We start from the raw sequence: 15,943 nt of genomic DNA, 5'->3' as shown, positions 1-15,943 counted from the left end.
TGACTATTTCCTTCTTGAAATTTCTTGAACATACACCAATCACCTAGCCCACATATAAGTCTTCTGCATATACCTGAATGATATGAAACCCAACCAAGTGATGATTTTGCAACATGGCATTTACAGGATTTAATAAGATGGTCATATCTGTTAAGCCACTGTTTCTTTCTTTTTCTGAAAAGAATGCTTTGTAAGCATGGGTCAGCTACCTGACACTGAAGTTAATAGTGTTGTGAGAATTTAATAATCATCAAGACACTTAAAGCTATGCTTATTTCCTCCCCTGCTTTTCATGAAAACTTTCTGGGCCCACCAACATTACTTCAGAGACACATTTGTATCAGCTTTCACCTGAAAATTACCTTCCATGTCTTGTGGAAGGTTGATGATATTCTTCAATATTCTTGTCTTCCCATTTGTATCCTAAAATACAGAAACAGAAAATATAGGATATGTTATTAGAACGTTTGCAAAATATAATGCTATCCTTGCTGAACCTTAGAACCATGTCTGACTTATTTACATTTTTCCTTTTTCATAATCAACATCCCAGAAGAGCATCAATAACCACAAAACACTTGTCCACTTATTTTAGCAATTGAAGAAAAACTCAGTCTTACCTATAGCAGTGAGGTTCCTGTAGGTTTCTACCATCACATCTTTGTAGAGACTCTTCTGGGAAGGATCCAGCAAATTCCACTCTTCCCTAGTGAAGCTCACATGCACATCCTCATAGGTCACTGCACCCTAAAATAACAGTATGTTACAGAAATCATGATACTGACAGCATTGGAAATGTATTCTTCCTTGACAATATATTCCCATAATTCTGTGTGCTTCCCACATTTATTCCAAGAAACAGAAGTTTGGATGTAATCACCAAATCATTTAGAAGAAAACTGAAAATGTGGTTCCCCCCTGCCATTTCTGAGTCCATTGAACAGGACATAAATTTACAAGAGAAATATCTATCAACAGATATACACATGCTGAGATAGAGAAGCAAAGTGATCAACAGTACTTAGTGCACATCTGAAAAGGTGTATGAACAATTACTAACTACAAATAAAGGATTGTTAAGCCTGTTCTATTGCCTCAGGCCTTTAATTCCAGCATTCAGGAGGCAGCATCAGGAGAATCCTTAAGATAGAGGGTTGCCTCATGTCTTCAATTAGTTCCAGGACTGCCAGAGATTCACAGTAAGACAATGCTCACAATCTAAAAACAAACTTACAAACAAAATAGATAAAACTCAAGAGGGTCTCACTGAAGTTTCTGCAAATAGTTATGCATAAACTCCAGTTCTGTATCTATCCCCCTAGATACCTGAATTGCCCTAGGTTAAACTGTAAGATTAATAAGATCCTTCTAAAAATGAGTGCCTGTTTGAACAGTTACAGATGAACACATGAAAAATGTAAGCAATGTAATTGTTCGACATGAAAAAATAGCATAGTGCAAGAAAGAAGCCTCAGGAGTTAAGAGCACTTTTTTGATCTTGCAGAAGAGGTAGGGTCAATAGCCAGTACTTACCTGGGGGCTCACAACTACTCAAAACTCCAAGGCAAGGGGTTCTGAGGCCATCTTCAGACTTCCTTGAGCATCAGGCACATCTATGGTGTCTATCTATGCATGCAGGCAAAAACTCACAGAAAAGGTGGCAAGAGTGTCACACACCTGTCATCTCATGACTCTGAAGGCTCATACAGTCTTAAGGTCATGGACATGTGCCATCCTGGGATACAAAATGACACCCTCTGACAAAGTTCAAAAGTCAACAGCATGTGCTTGACATTAAAAAAAACAAAAAAAACCAAAAAACAAAACAAAAACAAAAAACAAAAACAAACAAAAAAACAAACAAACAAACAAACAAAAAACATACATTCCAGGCCAATCAGTCAACAACATAGAAATAAAAAAGCAGAATGTAGTGGAGCACACTTAATCCAAGTATGTAGGAGGCAGAGGCAGGGATATATCTGGGTTCCAGGTCAGTCTGGTCTACAGAAATATTTTCAAGAAAGTTAGGACTTCACAGAGAATCTCTGTCCTCCAATAAAAGGATGTATTTTAAAAATGAAAACCAAATAAACAAAGAAAAAAAACATCAGGCTAGCAAAATGTCTTAGCAATAAAAAGCAATTGTTCCTACTACTTCTTGTGTGATTGAGGGTATATTATATAATGGTGGTATAAGCATGACAACACAAGAAAGAAGTTGGGTTCTCAGTGGGGATGACACATAAATCTCATCCCCACTGAGAAATTTCCCCAGGAAAGGCTACTAACACTAAAAGATCCATAAACACTCTAAAGAAAGCCAATGAGAGATAAGGATTCAAATACATCATATTACCTCAGAGGATTTTCAATCAACTGACTACATTCTAATCAAGGTCACTCTAGGCTTATGGCCATCCAATGATGAAAATGTATTTAATCTATCTTCAAATGTCCACATGCCACAAGTCATTACACTCTCCCATTCTGTTTCTCATTCTCAGAAATTATAAAACAGATTTGAATGTTTCCATGTCACTGGACTACATGGTACTCACACTAACCCTGAAAGAATGGTCATTGCCTCATTGTAGCCTGAAGATAAGAGGAAGATAACTGCCACTGATACTAAGAATTAGTAAAGGTTCTATTACCTTATACAAACATGAGTGACTTGGCCTCCCTCACCATGAGTCGTGGATCATTGAGACAGGGGCTGCAGTATCTTAGGAGAAACTTTCATCCAGAGATTAAAAAACAAAAACAAAAACAAACAAACAAACAAACAAAACAACAAAACAAAACAAAACCTGAGGTAGAATAAGCTTTGTGAAGGTTTAGTTGCAGAATCGGAAGTAGGGGGTTCTGCCCCTTAAGGAATGAAGAACTTGGAGTAAGAAGGAAAATTCAGTTAACAAAACTCCAGGTTCAGGCCAAAAGGGAGTTCATCCTCCCCGTGTGTGTCACCTTCGGCTTATAGACCTTTCTCTAGACTTTCTTTGATAATGGTTGGCTATGGTGGTAACATGTGAACACCATGGAGCTATTTGGGTTAGTTGTCCAAGTCCTGAACTTGATTGAAAAGCACTGTAGTAGGTCAGATCCTGGAGGTCTGGACAAAGTCTAAGCTGACCCTGAGCTGCATGGAGTGATGTAAGAGAGGCCTCCCTATAGCCCACAGACCTGGCTTTATATGTCAGAGCTCATCTGAGTCTCCTCCTTCGGGTCTCTCTGACTTAAAGGGGAGTGGCATCAGACCACTTGCTTGCCACTGCCCCCCTACCTTGACATCTTTACATTCCAGTCCCAGATCCTAGACAGGTGGTGAGAAGGCACCTGAGACTGGGCTGGCAGGGACTCTTTGGTGGGATGTAGTTGAAGGAAAATTTCCTTGTGGTTCCATGTAAATCCAGCCCCACAGATGCCTACACAGAAAACAACACTGAAGAATAATTTAACATCTGCTTCCTGCCACATCGACTATGGCACAACATCTAGAAATTGCCTATCCACCTGGCCAACACCATGCACACCTGAGAAGCCACTGCAGCTCATAAACCTCTTTTGTGTCCTGGAACTGAAATTCCCTGAACCACACTATTGTGGCTGAAGGAAGCAGGAAGTTAAAAGTCTTCTAATCAAATATTGCTGGAGGATGATTCCCATCAGAACCTTTCCAAAAATTTCTAGACTATTTGTAAAATTTATCAGATAAACATGAATATGAAATGCAAAGTTCGGAACTTGTAGAAACCAACACTTCAGTTTTCAAATCTAGCCCATCCCTACTAGACGGAATATCATTGCTCAGATTCTGATTGACATGGCTCCTAGTCACATGTTAAGTGCTGCTATTTGCAGTTTAATACAGAAAGACAGGCAGCGAGTGGCTTGCATCTCCAACCTCTGAGCTGACTTAACTGTTTCAATCTGAATTGCTCATATCAACATAGCAGAGTTCCCTAATCGGAAATTCAATATTCATTGGCTCAAGCTACCCTCCCCAAATTGAGTACCTCCTAATCTGGTCCACTTTCATTCACAGGGCATGAATTAATATAAGTTGGAAAATTACATAGAAGTCATTTAGTCTGCCCCAATCAGGCCCTTCTTCATAATGGTGACTCTGTAGTGGACTGCCTTTAACATCAGTCTCTGTTCTAGGTTTTGCCTGCCCCATTGCCCCTGTGGTGTACACAATAAATGATTCCTCCTATTCTGTGCTGAAGGAAGAAACCATGTTCCACATGCTAGTCCATTTCCTGTTTCTGCAATGGACAGTCCACTTCATGATTCAAATAGGTAATTTTGAAACTGTAGTGCTACAGCCCTTTAATTGAAGAATTTAGAAAGTTTAATCAGCAGATTGCAAGGTTACTCCTTGTGGAGCTACAAACTGGGGTCAAGGTCACCTAAGTCAAGGTAATAGAGCTTGTCTCAAAAACATATTTAGAAAGGCTAGAGGTTCAACTGTTCTAGAATCAATGTGTGTTTCCTGGGAGAAAACACTGCACACACTTCAAAGATTAATAAAGTAGAATCTCTTTAATAAGAGTGTGAATGGCCTTCTGGCTACTGCTCAACAAGGAGTTAGCCTGAACCAGATTTTGCATTTCACGTATGCTGTCATCCTTAAACCTCTTTTTGGTTCAGGCCCAAACTTATATTTTGAACAATTTAAACAGGGAAAGGAGACTGCAATCCATCCACTTAGGCAGATGGGAGATTTACACAGCAAAGATATTCCCAGAATTATTTCTTAAGTACACAAGTGAGCTGAAACAGGTCATTTTTCAATGACAGGCTCCTACTGTGAGACCAAAATGAGCCATCTTAGAAACAAGACCAAAATGCTTTCACCCTAAAACTAAGGTCTATGATTCCTCCTTTAGGGAATAGGCCATTAGTTACTGAAACCAGTCAGTTCGGATTCCAGAAACCAGGAAGTGTAAAAGTACAGAGTCACAAGATAGTCACGAGGTAATGCCTGCCGGACTATGGAATGTCCTCTCCCTGGTTTCCAGGGTAACTGACCACAGAAATGTCCCCACCTGAGGGCAGCCAATGAGAAATGGTGGCGGATAACCACTCCCTTAGAAGTAAGATTAAGCCATGATTTCTAGAAAGCCCCTAGAAGCGAGCCAATCAGAATTGTACCCATACTAGCACCCCTAAATGATGTAACCTTGTGATTTTTCCCTTTAAAAACTGAGCTTGTGGACAGGCGGGCACTTCCTCCAGCCTCCACTGTGTTGGATGTATTGGACGAAGTCCCTGCCTAGGCTTGTATTAGATATCCAGAATTAAACCTTGATTTTGCATTCCGGCATGCTCGTCTTTGGTGGTCTCTCTGGGGGTCGCAATCTGGGGACAACACTACCCTGGCCATGGAGTTACAAGGACTTTATAGGATGCCATTTCTGACTACCTGCTCCCACCGAGCTCTGTGGAAGATCCACCACATGGCTCTCAAGGCTTGGCTATCAGCTCTTCCGTACATGAGCAGAGCAGCACCTTACTCAACATGTCGCTGTTTCCAAGCTCTTCCACTCTCTCCACACAGCTCCTTTCAGCAGAGTCCACAGCACAGAACTCCAAACCACTCTTGTTTGCTCGGCTATGGATCCTAGCCTGCAACATGGAGGCTGGAAGAGCCCTCCTCTCCCTCTGACTGGTGGTCTGCCTGGAGATCCTGATTGGCTAGTGAGGTATGAGTGACAAGAGCACCTCCCTTAGGGTTTGAGTGTTCTCAAGGACACAGCACAATGGGTTCTGGCTAAGGCTTTCAAGCCAGGCTAAGACTTTTCCCAAATATGCAGAGATTTGCATTTCAATAGCACTTGCACCTGGCTGCCAAGAGCTGACACTCTGTCTTCCAGCACTCCTTAGGCATTTACCATCTTCCTCCTGGATACAAGGTGGTTAGTTTGCATAGCTTGTTACACAATGTGGTGTGGAGTGAACTTCCTGTACCACAGATAGAAGGGTGCCAGAAATATTAACAACTAAAGAGAGATTTTTAGGACACAAAACAAGGTATTTGTTCCATGGCTTCATGCTGAGTTGAGGTGAACTGCAGCTACTTTTTTCCTAGTAGGCTCAGGGACTTCAGACAACACTTATAGGAAAGCAGGAGCCAGAGCACAAACACTGTGGTAAGTCTAGGCTGGATGATGGCTCTGTTGTGCCCAGGTCGCAAGACCCCTAAGCAAGACCACCACAGAGCCAATATCTGATGCAAGCACACAGAGGTTTTTAATAACAAAACAAGCAAGCTTGGTCCACCATCCAACACAGCAGGTGGAGGAGAACGCCGTCACCCCTCCCCCCCCTGCACTCACTTTAAGGGGTTTATATAGGAAAAGTTTACATGCAGCTTGGGATTGGACTAGGGGGTTAGGGGTGAGGTAGTTCTTTGAAGTTACTGGCTGAACTATAAGCATGAGATTACTGATAGCTAACAGGATGCAGGGTATCTATAGAGGCATAAGTTTTTACTCCCTATGTCCTGCTTTTGCTGAACCCAGGATATATACATTCAGATTTATTGTTCCAGTCCTACTCTCCTGTAAGGTCATCTTCTGGTCAGTGGAGCCCATTACTCCCCATGTCTTGTTTTGCCAAGTCCAGGATACATAGATTTATTGTCCCAGCCTTAAGTTCAACTTCTGGTCACTTCTAAAACTGCTGGTCAGCAAATACCTTCGGAGGAGGGGAAGGGGAAGCATCTCTCAAGATGGCTACTGATTTTTCCCTTTCAGGCTTCATTCCTGTTGGAATTTTCTTCCCAAAATCCAAGTCAATCTCTTGAAAACTGAGTAATAATGAAAATGATAGTCTCCAAGTTAACATGAATATGTAGAGAGAAGTAGGGCAAGGAAAAAAGCTTTTGATGAGTCCCATCATGAGCCATCCCATCTTACTGGGTGGAAAGGTGGAAAAAATACAACAATAAAAAATTAAAACTAGCAAACCACCACAAATAAGACATCAGTATTAGTAAAGCTTCTCAAGATATACAGGACTGATTGAATGGATCTCTCTCTTCTATGTGGAAGGGAGCTTTAATAGAATTGTTCATTGGTTGTGTTCCAGCTAGTCCAGCAACGGCTGTCTACCTACAGAAAGTTGAAGATTCCAGTGATTATTCAGTCAATGATGTTGGATGTCTCAGCTGGTCTTCAGTGTATATGGGTATTCCTTAGAAGTAGGCTCTAATGCCAGTAAAGGAAAAAACTTACTAGCCAGATGTAGCGCAAGCAGGCAAAGAGGAGAGCTTATTTTTTCAATGTCCTTTACATACATATATATATGCTGCCAGCAGGAAATATGGCACTGATTAAAATAAAAAGTATATCTTATCACCTCCACGGACTTGGATTAATGGTGGATTTTCTTACTTCACATGATTTAATTTTAAAAATCCCTGACAGTGAAAGAGAAAAATCAGTAGCCATCTTAAGAGATGCTTCCCCCTCCCCTCCTCCAAAGGTATTTGCTGACCAGCAGTTTTAGAAGTGATCAGAAGTTGAATTTATAAAGCTGGGACAACAAATCTATGTATCCTGGACTTGGCAAAGCAAGATATGGGAGTAATGGTCTCAACTGACCAGAAGTTGACCTCAGAGGAGAGTAGGACAGGAACAATAAATCTGAATGTGTCAACAAAAGCAGGACATAGGGAATAAAAATTTATGTCTCTATAGATACCCTGAATCCTGTTAGCAATTGGTAACCTTATGCTTACCTCACCCCTAGCCCTCTCATCCAATCCCAAGCTGCATGTAAACTTTTCCTATATAAACCCCTTAAAGTGAGTGTTCGGGGCTGTTCTCCTCCACTCGCTGTGTGGGATGTTGGACATGGACCAAGCTTGCTTGTTTTGTTATTAAAAACCTCTGTGTGCTTGCATCAGATAATGGCTCTGTGGTGGTCTTGCGACCTGGGCACAACAACAGCTGTACCTAACCATCTGGATTTTAGATAATTCAATATATGGCCAAGTTGACTACCAAGAATAGCTATCACAACAGTCAAGACAAAAGACCTAAGAAAGATTTCTTACTTACAGCAGGTATGGAGAGCATGGGAGCCATTTCTAAAGCAATGCTTTTCCTCAGTAAAGGAAGAATGGGATTTTACATGGGGAGTCTGGACATGATAGTTTAGAGATCTGTCTATTCCTAACCTTGCTCAGTGAACAAATCCACTTCTGAAGGTTCTCATAAAAGAAGAGACATTTGGAGGCATTCTTATCTCAATTATTCTTTTATGCAGAAACATATGTAAATTACAAAAATGATGGAATGAAATGCCTGTAGCATGTTCTTCCTTTACCACAGGTCTTAGATCAAAAAATCTAGTTGATACTAGGAAAGCAGATTGCCTAGGAGCCAACGCTACCTGTTAATAATTACATATGTTTTAAAAGATAGATGTATCAATGCTAAAATTCTCACAGATAAAAAGGACATGGAATATGAGTACAGGAAATATCAAGGAAAGTTGCCTATCAGCACAGTGAACACTGTTCTTGGATGGCTATGCTGACCTATTCTAACCTCAGCATAAGGCAGCTTTAGCCTCTGACTGCTGCAGGCCGCAGGAATATATCATAAGAACTCAGCTGGTTATGGCAAAGTCACTACCTGGAGGGATCAGAGAATTCCTCCAGAGGAAGCCAAATCCCAAGGAGGTTTTGGTGTTACTTGGCTTGTTATATATCAGCTGTCTTCTTTTATAAAAATCATGTGTGCCTTCATAGTTTTCCCAATTGACTTTTCCTTAAGAAAGGCTAACGGTGTGGACTGATCACTCTCTGGACACACACATTCCGGGTATTTAGAGAACAGCCTCAGGAAAAGTTTTCTCTGGAATCAGATATCTCTTTTAGCCACTTTCAAGGACTAGCAGTAATAACAGTCCACATGAAAGTCTCCTGATTTAAGGTAAATTCTACAAAGAGACACCGCCTAGGTCAGGTGGATGTTAAATAATAGCTTTACACAATTTAGCTCGGACCCTCCTTTCCTACATCTTTATTAACTTTATAGACCTTTAACTCCTTACCTAACCACTTCTAGGAATATTTAGATAACTTTCTATGCTGACAGCTATGCTCAGCCAGAACCCCAGTTCAAGCCTCCCTGTAATTATCATCATTGGCAACATCCGGCCAGGTCCATCCCCAGATGAGGAAAGTACCTTATCAGAGATACCTCCTCTGTACTCTCTAAGAACAGACTTAAGCATCCAGGCTACCTGTTTGAGAAGGCCTGGGAGATGTGCCAATTAAGCTTTACTTTCTCCTTTCCCAAACCTTACCTCTAGTTCCAGATATCCCTTTAACTATCACCAGAGGCATCTAGCTGTACACAGGTTGCCTAGCAACTGAGCACACTTTCCCCCACCCTGCAGAAAAACGGCAGATAGCTTGGACAGATAGGAGCCACAGGAAAAAAAAAAGACAGTTTTATTTTCTCCCATTGACCTAGCAACTTATAGATTCTAAACATTTTCTACTGATCACGTTTAAGACTATAGTTGAGCACATAAGATCCCTCTTCTTAGATATTACCTGAATTTAGCCTTTAGTTGATTCATTTTCCCACTAGTCACTTCCCTTTGGGGTTGCAAATGATAATTAAAGGTTATTGCCTCTCAGTGTGATTCTTATCACCCCTCCGTTGGACCTTGGAAGCCTGGCTTTATATACCAGGACTTCGAGGGCACAAGGGACGGAGAAGAGAAAAGAGAATGGAAGTACTAGATGGGTAAGAACTTGCGAGGAACAAACTGAGATGGGGAAGAACTAGATTGAAGGGCTAAAAGAGAGGACTAGAGGAACGAGATGGAAGATGAGGAAGAGCCAGATGGGGAAGTACTAGCTGGGTAAGAACAAGATGAAAAGGACCTAGATGAGGCAGAATTAAGATGAGAGAATTAAGATAGAACTTAGATAAGTATAGAGAGAAATCAGGCAAGAAAGGAGCTAGGCACGAGAACAGAACTGAAGCTGTGTATAAAGGATGTTATGCCAGAGTAATTAAAGCAAGTGGACTATAGAGCTGGGTGTGCTGAGATTCTATTTCCCGAAAATAGTCCTCACCGTTAGTAGTTCTCTCTCCTGAGCCCCTGGGATGAATAATATTAAGGCTGGTGTCTCTACTATAATACAAGATCTGAGCAGGCTGGATCAGAAGAAGGCCACAGTTGCTTCCATGCAGAATCAAAAGGAATTCATTTTCACTAGCCCTGGCTTCTTTCTGTCTCAAGGCTGTGATATCAGTGTAGAGAATTTCAGTGTTTTTAACATTCATTTTTATGTACAATGGTGCTTGCAGGCCTGTGTCTGTGTTCAGTGCCTATAGAGGCCAGGAGAAAGTGATGGATACCCTGGGGCTGGCATTACCAAGTATGGTTAACAAACGTGAGTGCTATGTTTGGAAGCCAGGTCCTCTCCAACAACACCCAATGTTCTTAAGTACTGAGTCATCTCTTTAGCCCTTCCTGTTTTGTTTTAAAATGTATTTTGTTTGCTTGTTTGTTTGTTTTTTCCTAGACAGGGCTTCTCTGTGTAGCTTTGGAGCCTGTCCTTGAACTCGCTCTGTAGTCCAGGCTGGCCTCAAACTCACAGAGACCAGCCTGCCCATGCCTGCCAATGGCTGGGATTAAAGGCATGTGCCACTGCTGCCGAGCTAAAATGTATTTTTTATACATTTTTACTGACAATATATTACATCACATTCCCACTTACTCGTCTTTCTTCCATCTCTTCCAAAATTCTTCTCTTCCAACTTCTTCTTTGTTAAGCAGGTATGAATTAGTATGCTCAAATATATGAACAACACCTGTTTAGTCCATTTTTGTTGTGTGTATATGGTTTCAGAGCAACCATGTTGTATTGGATAACTAATTAGAGAGTTCATGCCTCCTTGAGGCTAATTCTCCCTCTTGTGGGAGATTTCTCTTCTTCAATGAGCAACAGGAATCTGACCCCATGTGACCTAGCCTTCCTGGGCCAGAAAATATCCTTAAAAATAGAAAACTGGGGATGGAAAATACCTCACTAGTTAAGCTGAAGGTTCTTCCAGAGCACCCAGTTTCCATTCACCATTTACACTGAAGCTCATTACTGTCTATAACTCCAGTTCCATGGGTCTGACACCATCTTCTGTCCTCTGCCTCGACGCATAATTGGGCTTCAAAGACACACATACAGACAAAACACCCTTATTCATAAAATAATGGCTAAGTTTTTTTTACAAAAAAAGAGACAACCTGCATAAAATTTCTCTCTCTCTCTCTCTCTCTCTCTCTCTCTCTCTCTCTCTCTCTCTCTCTCTCTTTCTCTCTCTCTCTCTCTCAAACATGGTTTCTTAATGTAGTCATGGCTTTCCTGGATCTCACTCTGTAGGCAAGGTTTCTGTAGGCAAGGTTGGCCTCAAACTTCAGCCTCCAGGGTGGTGGAATTAAGGGTGTGCACCACCACTGCCCTGCAAACTTATTTTCAAGCTGGGCGTGATACAGCATCTCTGTAATATCAGCACTCAGGACACAGAGGCAACAAGATCACTGTGATTTTGAGGAAACCATGCTGCTACATAGTCAACACACACATGCACATGGGGGGGGGGGGAGAAGAAAGAAACTGAATAACATTAAAAAAAAAGCAACATTGGAGAAGTGGCACAATACGATGCCTTTTAAAGTCACTTCAGGTGTCTGCCACTGGTGCCATACCATAATTTTCAAAAATGAATAATGTCAATCATGATAGCACATGCCATTAATCCTAGCACTTGTGAGGCAAAGGCAGGCTGATATCCATGAGTTCAAAGTCATGTTAGTCTACCTGTTCACTTCCATAGGAAGAGTCATATCAACAATTTAAAAACGTTACTATAAGTTTAATATTTTATTTGAGACAGCATCTCATTTTGAAGTCCAACTGACTTTGATTCACTAAGCATACTACAATACTCAGTGATTCTTCAATAAACACTAGTATATATTTAACTATGTGCCTTTGGATCATCATTCTCAGCATGCCAGGCTCCTATAGAAGACAGAGCTTCCAAGTAATTTGATATTGCTCTGATTAGAAGTCAAAGAATATTCCAAACAGGGTTGCTTCATTATGGCCATATGGACTTGTCAATATGGGGATCACTCCTACCCTTGAAGGCAAGGGACTGATACTACCTGCTCTAGATTAAAGTTAGAAAAAACTTCTTTCCAATTTCTGTATTTGGAAATGGAGACTTTCCTGTGTTCTTATCTTCCACAGAACACTACTGTGTTGTTACTTTTTTATTGTTGTGATAAACACACCATTACAGGGTAAATTATAAAAGAAAGAACTAAATTGGGATTAGAGTTCTGGAGTGTTAGAGTGCATGATTCCAAAGTAAACAGCTTGGAGAAGGAAGGGTTGAGTTTACGTTTTGAACCTCATGCAGGAGGTAGAGAGCACAATAACCATGGTCACAGGCTTTTGAACTCACAAAACCAACACCCATGGCACACCTCCTTCAAAAATGCCATAGCTCTATCTCTCCCAAACAGTCCCACCAACTGGGAAATCAGGATTCAAACATATGAGTCTAAAGGTGCCCTTCTTATTTAACCACCCCAGCTCTCTTCAATTCTTAACTGACCAAACACTACCATAGCCTTATGTGAGACTATAATGTTTCCAACATACAGTGGAACAGAACAATCATTCCTACTCCACAAAGAAAGAAGCAGAGCACAGCAAGGAATGTACAGACAAAGCAAGATCAAATTCCAGCAAACATCAACTCTTGAAGCTCCTTGTCCAGGATCCTGAGATTATGGTGAAATTGCCTAAACTCCAAGGGGCTTATGTAGTCCCACTCCTCCAGCCCTGTCCCCTGCAACACACATAGCTTCTCTTTTAGGACAGATCCACTGCAGTCCTGAAGCTTTCCTCAAAGGACATCCCATGGTCTTCTATGGGGGACTATGGGGGTCCAGCCCCTCGACAGTCTCCTCCCAGGGTCCGGGAAGAATCTACAACCAGCTGATAATTCATCTTTGATGAAAAGAAATGAATCTATGTATACCAAACTCCTTAGTTCATACACTTTATTATTCTGTGATAGTTCTCTCTCTACACAGCTTCTATTCTGCTCTCATGTCTAGCTCCTTTCTTGCCTGATTTCTCTATATTTATCTACTGTCCCCTCTAGGTTCTATCATAATTCCTTCATATAGTTCTGTCCCTTCTAGGTTCCCATCTATCTTGTTCTTTCCCCTATCAGCTCCTCTCCCGTCTCCTTCTCTCTCATCTGGGTCTTCCTCATCTTTTTCTTCCCCATCTGGCTCTTCCTCATCTTCCATCTCGTTCCTCTGGTACTCTCTTCTAGCCCTTCAATCTAGTTCTTCCCCACCTCAGTTTGTTCCTCTCAAGTCCTTACCCATCTAGTTCTTCCATTCTCTTTTCTCTTCTCCCCCCTGTGCCCTGGAAGTCCCAGTATATAAAGGGAGGGTCCGAGCTAAATTGTGTAAAGCTATTACTTAACGTCCACCTCTCCTAGCCAGTGTCTCCTTGTGGAATTTACCGTAAGTCAGGAGACTTGCCTGTGGGCTGCTATCATTGTTAGTCCTTGACACCCCACTGGGCGGTGTCTCCTTGTGGAATTTAAGTCAGGAGACTTGTAGGTGGGCTGTTATCATCAGAAGTTGCGCGCCCACCTGGGCGGTGTTTCCTGTAGTCCTTGAAAGTGGCCAAGGGAGATATCTGAGTCCAGAGAAAGCCTTTCCCTGAGACTGTTCTCCAAATGCCTGGAATGTGTATGTCCAGAGAGTGATCAGTCCACACTGTTAGCCCTTCTTAGGGAAAAGTCAATTGGGAAAACTATGAAGGCACACATGATTTTCATAACAGAAGACAGCTGATATATAACAAGCCAAGTAACACCAAAACCTCCTTCGGATTTGGCTTCCTCTGGAGGAATTCCCTGATCCCTCCAGGTAGTGACTTTGCCATAACCAGCTGAGTTCTTATGATATATTCCTGCGGCCTGCAGCAGTCTTCATTTCTCCAGTCTCCTCTGTATGGCATTCTATTTTACTTTATGGAAAGTGTGTAATTAGGGCTGGAGAGATCAATTAAGAGCACTGACTGTTGATCCAGATTCTATTCCTAGCACACTCAGGACAGCCCATAAATATCTGTAACTACATTTCCATGCAAAAAATAATGCTAAGTAGTTAGGTACCTGGCATTGACTTGGGTGATTACATGAATGAGAAGTTTTTCTCTGAGTCTTGACACGTAGATACAAAAATCAGTGGCACATGCTGGGTGATGGTGGTGCACAACTTTAATCCCTGCACTTGGAGTGCAGAGGAAAGTGGATCTCTGTGAGTCTGAGACCAGCCTGGTCTACAAAGAGAGTTCGAGGACAGCCATATCTACACAGAGAAACCTTGTATCATAACACCATGGAAACCCCAAAACTATACTGCAAGCCACAAAGAAGTTGGAGTCAGCTGATTATGACAAAGCTATACCTGGAAGAGTTAAGAACTCTTCCAGAAGCTGAGGCCAAGGTTCAAGGAGTCTTGGTGATATTGGCTTTTGATTATTAGCCATTCTCTGCTATGAATTTCTCGAGTGCTATTGTAGCTTTTCCATCATTCATTGGGCACTATTTCCCTTCTACTAATGGAATATTTAGATGACCTTCTGTGCAGTAACACAGCCTGGATCCATAATTTCAGGCATTTCTGTAATTATCATCATTAGCAGCATCTGGCCAGGACCATCCCTGGATGGATGAAAGTTTCTTATCTGAGATACCTCACAGATTCTCTAAGAACTGACTTAAGCTTCCAGACTATCTGTTTGAGAAGGCCTAGCAGATATGCCATTGAAGCCTAATTTTCTCCTTTCCAAAGTCTTATCTCTAGTTTTAGATCCACCCTTAACACTTAACTCAGAACTAAATGGTTCCTACTTACAGGTACATCTAGCTGTGACAAAGGTGCCTAGCCAAGTTGCCTGGCAACCAAGCACACTTCCCCTATCCTGCCAGAAATGGTGTGAGCTGAGATAGCTTGGAGAGATAAAGGCATAAGGGATAAAAGGAAGTTTCATTTTCAGAGCAGGACAGAAAAGAAAGGAATGCAAGAACTAAATGGCTAAGAGCTGGAGGGGAAAGAACTGAGATGGGGAAGAACTAGATTGGAGGACTAGAAGAGAGAACTAGAACAATGAATGAGATGGAAGATGGGAAAGAACTAGTGGAGGAAGAGCCAGATGGAGGAGAACTAGATGGGAAAGAATAAGATGGGAAGAACTAAGGAGATGGGAAAGAACTGGATGGGGAAGAATGAGAAAGAGAACATAGGAGAATATAGAGAGGAACCAAAGATGAAGAGGAACTAAGATAAGAAAGAACTAGGTGGATGAGGACCTAGATGGGCCAGAACTAGATGAAGGAATCATGATAGCATATAGAGAGAACAGCAGAAAGAGAATCAGGCAAGAAAGAAACAATTTACCAGAGCAGAAAAGAAGCTGTGTAGAGAGAGAACTGACTCAGAAAAAAAGTGTATGGACCAAAGAATATCATGCGTGTAGATCCATTTTATATCATCAAAGATTAGATTATCAGCTGATTGTAGATTCTTCCATGGACTCTGAGAGAGGGCTTTTGAGGGACTGGACCCCAATGGCCCCTGTTAAAACTACAACAACAAAAAGTCAGTTACACATAAATATACTTCTGTCCAAGAAAACATGAGAGATTTCAGAATAAAAATACCTGAAAACATGTGATGTGAGAGATGAAAGGTATTTTCTAGGTTGTAGTTCCAGGCAAATACTCCATTATTGTGGGAAAGACTATGGAAAAGTGTTGGAATTCTGGCTTGAGAATTGAGTTTGAGCTCAGGAATCAGGGAGGAA

The 15,943-nt window shown here is 41.5% G+C and overlaps 1 protein-coding gene across 1 annotated transcript in view; it reads right to left on the bottom strand.

The window, feature by feature from the left end:
- Window positions 1–358: 358 nt before the first annotated feature.
- LOC131903027 (zinc finger protein 431-like) overlaps window positions 359–15,943 on the bottom strand; it is a 28,852-nt gene continuing 13,267 nt past the window's right edge. Inside the window, exons 3-4 of the mRNA XM_059253785.1 lie at window positions 621–747; window positions 359–423 (exon numbers count right to left, since the gene is read on the bottom strand). Coding sequence (XP_059109768.1) covers window positions 359–423; window positions 621–747 — 192 coding nt within the window. The remainder of the gene's footprint in view (window positions 424–620; window positions 748–15,943) is intronic.

Source organism: Peromyscus eremicus, chromosome 1 (genome assembly GCF_949786415.1).
Source record: "Peromyscus eremicus chromosome 1, PerEre_H2_v1, whole genome shotgun sequence".
Lineage (NCBI taxonomy): Eukaryota > Metazoa > Chordata > Mammalia > Rodentia > Cricetidae > Peromyscus > Peromyscus eremicus.
Note: the sequence above shows the minus strand (reverse complement) of the source record. Positions and strands in the feature narration are given on the sequence as shown.